At 40.0% G+C, this 10,243-nt stretch overlaps 1 protein-coding gene across 2 annotated transcripts; it reads right to left on the bottom strand.

Annotated features, from left to right (window-relative positions):
- Positions 1-4,716: 4,716 nt before the first annotated feature.
- Positions 4,717-10,230, bottom strand: myoz2a (myozenin 2a). 2 transcript variants are annotated; one of them, XM_077545282.1, is made up of 6 exons: positions 8,913-10,230; positions 8,538-8,627; positions 7,936-8,129; positions 6,887-7,019; positions 5,316-5,499; positions 4,717-5,253 (listed from the first exon to the last, which is right to left on the bottom strand). In XM_077545282.1, the coding sequence occupies exons 2-6, from the start codon at positions 8,617-8,619 to the stop codon at positions 5,046-5,048; spliced, it is 801 nt and encodes a 266-aa protein (XP_077401408.1). In that variant the 5' UTR covers positions 8,620-8,627; positions 8,913-10,230; the 3' UTR covers positions 4,717-5,045. The 2 variants fall into 2 exon arrangements, with proteins under 2 accessions (XP_077401408.1, XP_077401410.1); XM_077545284.1 differs by having other exon boundaries at positions 7,963-8,129; positions 8,913-10,224.
- Positions 10,231-10,243: the final 13 nt, after the last annotated feature.

The following is a 10,243-nucleotide window of genomic DNA, read 5'->3' as shown; positions in this document are numbered from 1 at the left end:
TTAAATGTTTTGACATACTTTAATGACTTTAATAAACTTTTGCTCATCATGCACTACCGCAATCCTCGTTTTAAATGTAATATATACAATAAATAAAGTACTTTACTATCCAAATTTATTATTACACAGTTTTATATATTACAGGCATTGTATCTTTTACAATGACGTTGCTTTTTACTTGGACTGTTTTCCAGTGTATTTACTGACGATTCACAACAAAAACAGTAACATAAGAGGCATACATGAATCCATTTTACAATAATTCCATTCCTTGATAGTTTCCATCCAAAGTGAGCATTTTAATTGCAGTATGAGCCGTACAGTGCTTGTATTGAATCCCACTGCATTTGCAAGTCATGTAAATCAATTTTCAAGTAAATCAAGGCAAAAGGAAACAGCGATGGATGATTTAGCATTCATGCGGCGAGGGGGCCACAATGTATCAGCACAGTCCAGTCTTTCCCCAGGAAGTACTTGAAAGGACTCAATTGAAGAGACCAAGTCGTTTCCTTCCACGCATTTCCCCGAGGGACATATAACGCTTCCGTTGGAAATAATTTAAAGTTTCGGAGCGTGGCGATAACGGGTTTAAGACTGAACCCCTTATGCGACATGGGAAAATGTTTTTCAAAAGAGTATTGTCTATAGTTTAATTATTTATTTTACTTTTCATTTCTTCCTCACGATTATTGGTTTCAACATTCATTCATTTTGTGGTATAATTTACAACAGACTTCATACTATCATGTGGGTCAATAGTTGCTATATATCCTCCTCACCACTAGAGGGCACTTCAAAGCACACGTCTGTTCATAGAGGTGCCCAAATTACATAGAGCAAATGTTACCTAAATAATCCGACGCATTTATGACAGGAAGTATTCTGCTACATTTGCAAATATTTTAGAAACATATACAATAATGATGATATTTTCAAAAACTTTGGGCTGTAGATATTTCAACTTGTTATTTTGTTTATGTTCAATATTTTTACTGCAGTGTGGGTCCAAGAATTCATAACATGGTTGCCAAACGTCCCCTTTATCACTATAGGGGCGCTTGATGACACGATGTGGAAGTGTTCAAAATGCCTTTAAAAATAAATGAATAAATAAAAATAATAATACATGTAAAAATAATAATTAAAAAAAAGTTCAAAATATTTGAATTAATTGCTTAGAATTACGAGTTTTTATATAAGATGAGAGAATATATTTTTTTCAAGAACATATTTCCTCCTTCCAAGAGGTGCTTCATGACACAGCGTTCATTATTTGATAATTATTTCCTGACTCACCAAGAGTACGTTGATGATGTGATTTGATGATGTGCTTTTTCCTTCTTTGTAGTCATACTGCAGAAAGGTGGATGACATAATCATCACTTGACCGCGTTACTCTGGTGCTGGAGTGCAGCCAAAAGGGGAGACTTCCAGCCTTGTATGTGTGTCTCTGCAATGCTAAGCCTCCCCCTCAAGTCGTATCAACACATGTACACTTATTCCAATGGGCCCGTGTGTCTTTTATTCTTCCACATTAATGGCAGCTCATTTCCTGCCTGTAAAGACTTGCATTTTAAACGTGTTCCCAAAGTGTAAAGGGCCTAGCCAAAACAACAGGTGGCCTGAAGAAAGTGGGCTTCTACTGTGCACGTATTATTGAAATAAAATCACATAAAACAATTACACGTAACTTTAGGCAAGCTTCAGGCAAAATATTTTTGAAAAAACGTAAAATGATAATTTGACAGTTTTCTGAAAGCAAGCAACTGGCAAAAACAAACAAACAAACAGAAATGTCATGCAAAAAGGTTAAAATAGACCTTAGATTTTCTTTATTATTATTTTTTAAAGTACAGACATCTAGTGGTGAACTAATAGAATGCAACGACCTTAGTGCCTTCTCAGAGACCACCACACTTTGCAAGCATGCCAACAATTATTACATTAGAAAAGTTATTCTCCTTCGCTATTCGTAGCAGAACGATGGTGGCGAAACATGGCAGCCTTTTGTGAGACCTATGACCGATTATTAGACCTACCAAAAAAATTCAATGTACGTTGATGTGATAGAACAATTTTTTTTTTTAATACTTACTGTATTATCAAAATTAATATTGTTTTTTAAATGAATTATTAGTTCACCACTAGTTGGCACTAAATTTCACACACTGTCACTTTAACTAGTACTTCAAAAAAATATTTATTGTAGTTCTCCAAGTAGCATCATAATGACCAACATTGAAATACGTCTGTGTTTATTATTAACTCATTCACTGCTATTGACGGCTATAGACGTCATAAATTCATTGTAACTATTTCTATTAGTTTAACATTTTCCCCACTTTTGTTAACAAGAGTATGAAAACCTATATATTTTTTGTACATTTAGAACAGATATAAAATTTGTGATTAATCGTGAGTTAACTAGTGAAGTCATGCGATCTTTTTTTTTTTTAAATACAATAATTGTATTTTTTTTTTCCAATTTTTAATAATCTTTTCTTTCTTTTTTTTTAAGAAAAGATTATTAAAAATTAGGGGCGTCAGGCGATTACCATTTTTAATCGTAATTAATCGCATTATTTACTAGTTAACTCACGATTAATCACAAATTTTATATCTGTTCTAATACAATTTTTAAAAATTCTAGGTTTTCATACTCTTGTTAACAAAAGTGGGAAACATGTTAAACTAATAGAAATAGTTAAAATTAATTGTTGCCGTCTATAGTCGTCAATGGCAGTGAATGAGTAAACAAGGCTGAAGTTAGTTAGTTAAAGTTAAAAACTACCTAAATAGATGCTTGAAAACAATCAAATCTAAAGGTTAAATAAAAAATGAATGTGCTTAAAAGGGAAATACAACTGAACGGTACTTTATTATGTAGCATGCAGTAATTCAGTGAAATTTTTGCATACCACTAGAGGGAGCCCATAAACCACAAATGGTACTTATTCCACATTTGGAGAATCTCTGATAACACAATTGGTTCGACTGGGAGATTAATTAGGTGTGGCAAGGACTTCCTTGGATGCCGCTTGTGGTTCTACCACAACTCGAATTGGTCCCTCGAGCTTCCCAACGAACATTTCTACGACAATGATCCAAAATGACCTCACGGGCAACACACTCTCGGCCAGTTGCATCTTTTCACCACATTTAAGGAGCTCGCAAAGTCACCAAACACCACCCCGACTGACCCCCATGTATTTTTAAAAATCCCATAAATCTTTCCGCCTTCCCATGAAAACCGACACCTGCTGCGACCGTCCATCAGCCAAAGCTGGTTTACTGACGCTGGAGCGGTTCAAACCCCATCCCGGACACGCTCGGGCCTACCAAGATGTCACTTCGCTGTGTGCCCTTGCGACTTCTACTCCGCTTGACCCGCGTACGTTTGGGGATTGGCGTCGTTTAGCCGCCGTCAGCACGCTCGCTTGGCATTGAGCTGCTGACTGGAACCCGAGGGAACGGAGACAACAAGGGGGAAACTGCTGATGGAGCTGCAGGGAAGGTCGGCCACCTGATGCAAAACAATGCTTATAGGCACATCCACAAACAAACATGACTATGAAAAAAATGAAATAAAAAAAAATAGTTCCAAACAAGTTGAGTTCATAAATGAATCCACCTTTCTTTTTTTTCTGGCTCAAACAAATCAACACAACTCCACTCAGAGAACATAGCTGAGAATCCAGGGTCCGATGGTGATTCCGCTGACTCATGCCAAGTGAAACACGCCTGAGGGGAAAGCAGTCAGACACTAATAATCGAATTGTCTGGCTCCCCTCACCCTCCTTAACCGGTGGAATTACGCCCCACGCAGCCTGTGCCAATATTATTTCCCGTTTGGACCTTGTGATAAACGCTAAAATCACAGTTGAAATTGAATTGATACGTCTGTTTGATTGCAGAAGGGCATAAAATATATTTTGAAGGCTAGACTTGCTGCATGGCTATCTTCCTGAAAGAGAGAAAATTCTATATGGGACGAGGAGTGGGTGGGGAAAGGGAGTGGCTACATTCCAAGTCGTCTCTGACTGACATTTGGAATGTGAGAAGCACATTTCATGTCAAAAGATCCTAATTTGGATCGGCACATTCATCAAGTGCAAATCTTACTACTTTTTGGGAGGACCATTTTGGTGTTTGGACTACAGGGACTAAATTGATTTCATGGGCCAAAAGAAGACCCTGCTAGGCGGTTGTACTTTCAACTATAGGGCTGCTCGATTCTGAAGAAAATATGAATCACGATTATTTTTGTAATAATTGAAATCACGATTTGGATGATCATTTCTTTTTTGGTACTAAACAAGAACATTTGTAAACGTAAAATATATTAAGAATGATACAATTCTTTGAAACACTATAATTATGCAAGTTCCCTTTGGACGAAACCAAATTTATAAATTAGTTATTTTAAAATAAAATAAAAAGGTGCCAATGTATACATTTAAACAACTAATTCATTAATAACCTTTTCTTCTTTTTTTGACGATTATGCTGATTTTGTACTTGTGGAGTGTAATCATTGAAATTGTAATTACAATCAACAATTGTAAATACATTTAAAAATGGGTTAGGGTTAGAAACCAAAGCGTCAAAAGATGAAAATAAATCGTGTATATTCAGTACAGACTTGGCCCAAAATCCAATGGATTGTTGCGTAATAATTCTCCCAAACAACAAACACCTGAGAAGAGAAAACTCATGAATTGGACACAATTTTATTGAGCAAAAATACTCAAAATCTCAGCACATTATTATACATTTAACACCTAAGTAAGCGTACTTGTGACTAGCTAAAAGGTTATAAATAAATGCGATAAAACGCACTCTGACTGAAGCATCATGTTTTGCTTGACTTCAAATATCATAAAACTTGAAAATACTTGTAATGTGTCATTCTGTAAATAATACTGTTGTTGCATTATTGTCTATTAGCGTAGCAATAGGGGATTTTTGAAAAGTTGATTCATATGATGAGAGAGTTATTACTGTAAAGATGAATTGAAACTTATCGTTCTGTGTTCTGAACAGGTTCAAAGGTCATCTGACTCAGGCGCGAGTGTGGCCTCCGGGGTAACGGCGTGGACGGGGATCGGTGCGCCCATCGAATTCCACCCTTGAGCAGCCCTGTTGAAGCAGGGCCGACCTCTGAGCTCGGGGAAGTCGGGCACGGCGAGCTCCGCCTTCATGCTCCGGACGGCCGCCGGCGCCTCGGCGAAGCCGCCAAACGGGATGGCCACTCTGGAAGCGACAGCGTGTTAGGGGACTTGTCGCCATGCTGTCCGACCCTTCGCCCATCTCACCTATTAAAGCTTTTGTAGCCTGGCAGGTCGGCCGGTGGTTCCGGTTCGGGCAGGCAGGCGACGAGCGCGTTGACGGGGGTCGCTTCCCTGGCATGAGCTCGGTCCCACGGCGAGTGGTAGGACTTAGGGATAGCTGTGCTGTTGAACTTCTCCGGAGGGACGTCTTTCAAGGGACCCCCGTATCCTTATTATTGCCATTATAAAAAATGAAAAATTAAATATATATTTTTTAATATAATTAACAAATTACAGAGAAAAATAAAAAATACATTTTCAGCCAAGCTAATTCATTCAGTAGCATGTGTGCAAGTGATGGGAAAAAAAGGAGGGCCTATCCCAAGTACTATCCTTCAAAGCCAGTGCTCACCCAGGGAGTGTGGGGGGGGGCTGTGCACGGGGGGGCTTACATAACAAGGGGGGGGGGACTTCGTGTCTCGTCCAAAGCGCTCACAATGAACAATCCTCCTTCCTGAGTTTATGTTTTGCCCTCAGGGGGAAGTAGCACAGACCAAACAGACCTGTGGGGAAGTCCACAGCATTTCGGGAAGGAGACGATCTGAGTTCATGGAACACGCTTCATGTGGTGGCGCGGGGGGGGGTTATGAAACAGGAAATGCTCAGCATGGGCATCACGCGCACTCAGAACAAGTCCAATATGATTACAAAGCATGATGTATAAAAGAGAGGACACCCTGGTACTAAACTCATTTGCTCCCAAAAACGTCTAAATATGTTCTATTTGAAATATTACCAGTGTCCTAAAAACGCATTTAAATGTTTTTTAAATACTAGAGCATAAGGCTTTGATGCAGCTGAACTGAAGAGAACGCTTGAAGCAATAGTAGTTATTACGAAAAACGGCCAGCAAGTGGCAGCACAGTATAAGAGATCAACCAGGGCCATGTTGCAAAAAGCTCATTTCCCCACTGTCTTAAACAGATTTGTGAATAATGATGAAAGCTTTATTCTAATGCTAATTGTTGCAAAATTGAAACAGATGAAAGAAGAGACTCTAATCTTTCTTTTGGTATGTTCCATGTTTTTATAGCAATAGAACCCAATATTCTGTGGGCCTTGCAAAATCAGTCAAAATCCAATAAAACAGCCGGGAGCGAAGGGGGTTGCTTCAGTGAAAATGGCTGGGAGCGAATGAGTTAAAAGGGGAAGTCATTCCCAAAAAATTCTGTAGAATATTTTCTTTACATCCAAACAAGTCTAAACATGGTATTGTGATTAATATAGTGTTTGTGGAATTTGAATAAAGCAACAAAATCCACCTGTTTTTGCCCATCTCAGGGGGCGGCCATTTTGTCACTTACTGTCAACTGAAAATGACATCACATTGCTCAGGTAGCAACTAATCCCGGCTCAACGTGCAAATGTCACATGACCAAAGTCACAAAACAAGTGAGCCGCGATTGGTCGTTACCTGAGCAACTGTGACGTCATTTTCAGTTAAGACTGACTTTGGAGGCTTCATTTTTGTAGTAATACAATTAATGACAAAAACATCAATGATTGTCCCTTTTACTGAACTTTCATCATTGCATTTGATGACTGGCGAGGCCTACCAGGAGCGATGCTGTGCGGATCTGGCACCGTTACGGTTTGTGTTGCGCAGGCCCGGTCCACGCCCGAGTCTTTCTCAGCAGAGTCGCGCTCCTCCGTGGAATTCACATTATCGGCTCGCGAGTCCGTTGTGTTCTAGAAGGACATGAAAACAAATCTTTTTTTTCCCCACGTGTTGCAGCCCAGTCATCCCCCGTCAAGGATATTTATGATGATTTACTCCATAACTTCCTGAGGAAATGTTGACAACTTGAAACTAAATCCCTCCATTCGCCCCCGGGCAATAAACAAAGCGGAAATATGCGAATCCTTCTCACTTCAAAGATAAGAGGGAGTGCAGTGGAGGAGAGGTGTGGGGGGGGGGGACTTCCTGCCACTGAAATTCAAGCCAAAATTGACACAAACAGAAAAACAAATGTGGAACACTCACAAAAATGCAAGTATTATACAACTGGTGTCAAATTGAAGGCCTGGGGGCCAGATGCGACCCGCTACGTCAACTTCCATGATCCTTGCTAAAAGCAGTACCAAGAAAAAGATGGCTCTCAAATATTATATATACTAAAATGACATAATTAAACAGAATGTGTAGAAAACTAGAAATACATTAATTGTTGCCAATTTTTTTACTTCAATTTGATGGATATAGTGCTACTCCTAGAGTACACACCTTGACCACCTGGGGGCAGTATAATACAGGCACATATGGACCTCATGTTCGTTCCTATGTAAAGGATAAATGAGAAAGATCTGTTTGTGAGTTTAGTTATGTTATTTGTCGAAATGTGTTTATTTACTGTTTGTTTTTAAATATCCTGTTGAGACTAGTCTGTAACACAAATGCTATTTGCTAGCCTGTCATTATGTGTTAGTGTTAAGCTAGCAGGGGCCAAGTGGTGTATTTAAAATATTGCTTGTTTGATGTGTAATTTTTGAGAAATATTCAATGGGGAGTGGCACTAAACAGCCTGAAGCTTCTTTTTTTTTTTGGGGGGGGGGGGGGGGGGGGTAACAGTGTAAAAGTTGGGTGACGTGGCAAAAAATGATTTACAGGCCCAAAAATGCAATCCGTGCCTACGTTGAGATGCGACTTGACGTCATCGGGGACGTTTTCGAAGGTGTACTTGTCCGCGCGTTGCTGCCGCATCTTGAAGAGCCGCGAGGCCCGATTGGACACCAGGGACAGCTCCTCCAGCATGATGTCCTGGGGCACGCTCACCTTCTTGCCGAGGTCCACCTCCACGTCTGCGCACAAAAAGCCAGAGCAGGTTGGAGCGACGCGAGCGTGTTCCTAGCGTCTCTCAGCTGTCTGTGGCATTCAGAGCCTCTTCGTGCCAGACGGCAGTTGTCCTCGCCTCAAATAACGTGTTCGAGACCGCGACGACAAAGAGATTGGGATTCATTTACTTATTTATAGACAGGCTTGGGTGAATATGAATATGGAAACGAGTTACATTGGAGTCCAGTTACGTTATTGGAAATTACAGCTTCATTAAGGGAGGGACATTGATTTTTAATCCACGACTGACACCAAAAGAGCAAAAATAGTTACCATATTTGTATTTTTGACACTTACTTCCTGAGATTAGAGTGATTCTGAGACCAAAAAAAAAGTACACAAATTATACCTTTCAGTTTACAATGGCGAATTACCTTCCAGGCCTTGAATCTCCCTGCAGATTGCTGCGGCCTGAAATTTCCTCTCGCCGGGCGTCATGGTGGAGAAAAGCGACATGGCTGCCCCTGCGAATTGGGGACAACATATTAGTATGACCCGAACAACCCGATGCACGACAGCAAGCTGACTGAAGAAAAGGGCAATGTTAGCACATCTCTTTAAATAACCTCGGGCCGTTAAACTGCAAGCACATGCTCTTCAGGCAGGACCCTACGATCGATGCATGTGGAGGTTGGCCAAGCAATAGCAAAGAAATCTTCAATTGGGGCGTGTGTCCCAATACTTTTGTCAATAAACATGTCAGAAAAAAGTGCTTGATGAAGCTGAGCGGAGTGGGGGGTGTAACTTACCTGCCCTGAAGGACCCTGGTGGCGCGGGGGATTCTCTGGAAGTGCAGGAAAAAAGGTGGACGGTGTCAACCGAGTGGACACTCCGCGGGGGGCCAGGGGAGGGGTTGGGGGTCTGCGGCTCGACCTCACGGAGTGACTGAATGAGCGGGTGGGTGTGTCGGTGGGTGTCAGAAGTGTCGTCATTGCTATGTCGCTCACAAGCGAAGGGGGCCTAAATTTAGAGTCTCTTGGTCAGCAGGGCGGGCTACGCATAGCTCGTTCAAAATCAGTCGGATGAAAAGCTACATTTCGGTCCCCTTAAAGCAGAGGTTCCCAACCAATACCGTTTTACTTTAGAAAGATCTCACGGTACCCGCTAAAAATAAAGGTCTCAAAAGTATATTTAATGAAATAATGATGATCAAGTTACTCACAAATTGACTTGATGTGAAATGTGGCCTGCAAATGGATCCATTGGCAATTTTAAAGTTGGATTATTATTATTTATTTTTTTATCAAACTGTTAGTTGTTCGAGTGTTATTATTATTATTAGACTGCTGCATTGAAAAGAACATTTTCAATCAGCTACAAGCTAGCAATGGTGACATGAATCCTAAATGCTTGCAACCGACCATTTTTTTTTAAACATAATTTGAATTTGTGTAGTACTGTATTAATGTTACAGTTGAACTGCAGAATTTTGCTTACTTAAAAAGCTATATTTATTTTTGTATTCATTTGATAACAATTTTTAACTTAGCATGGTATACAGGTTGCCTGATATTCACAATGTTCCTTAAAAATAAAATCAGTTATTCTAAATTGGTTAAAGATGTGCTTATTGCACCCAAACATTAAACAATACATGTTAGAGCTGCAATATTGCAATAAGGTTAATGATATTTTTGCTCAAGCTTATCATATCGTCAGAAATGTGATACCAGCCAATGCCTCGTTGGACACACAGCAACCTTAATTCTGCCATCTAGTGGAAGAGCGTTTAATTTTTCAGCATGCAGTAGCCTACCTCATTTTAATTGTATTTCATTTCCTGTCCAGTTAGGTGAAATTTGATAATTTTCTGCATCGTGGAATAGTGGTTGGGAAAGTCTGCTTTAAAGAACACGTAAACAAAAATACATGGGTGCTATGGTTGTCTTAATATTAAAATTTGGAACGAGGCTGGTCAGCATGCTAAATACTTGGAACTTCCACTGCAGAAATGATGTGAAAAGAACGCAAAAGTGAGAAAAACGGGACACACTCACAAATAGAATAAGTAGAAACAAATGTGTGCCACGTTCACTAAATCAATTACTTCAAAGTCTCTGTGATGTTGATACAATTACAG

This window comes from Vanacampus margaritifer, chromosome 15 (genome assembly GCF_051991255.1).
Source record: "Vanacampus margaritifer isolate UIUO_Vmar chromosome 15, RoL_Vmar_1.0, whole genome shotgun sequence".
Taxonomy (NCBI): domain Eukaryota; kingdom Metazoa; phylum Chordata; class Actinopteri; order Syngnathiformes; family Syngnathidae; genus Vanacampus; species Vanacampus margaritifer.
This window is presented reverse-complemented; position numbering and strand designations above follow the sequence as displayed.

Excerpts from the sequence above, each read along its gene's own strand:
- myoz2a (XM_077545282.1), bottom strand. The coding sequence starts at position 8,619 with ATGTCGCTTTTCTCCACCATGACGCCCGGCGAGAGGAAATTTCAGGCC. Across the intron at positions 8,130-8,537 it reads GGAGATTCAAGGCCTGGAAG|ACGTGGAGGTGGACCTCGGC; the intron begins GTAATTCGCCAT and ends TTTTGTGCGCAG. Across the intron at positions 7,020-7,935 it reads CGGATTGCATTTTTGGGCCT|AACACAACGGACTCGCGAGC; the intron begins GTAAATCATTTT and ends ATGTCCTTCTAG.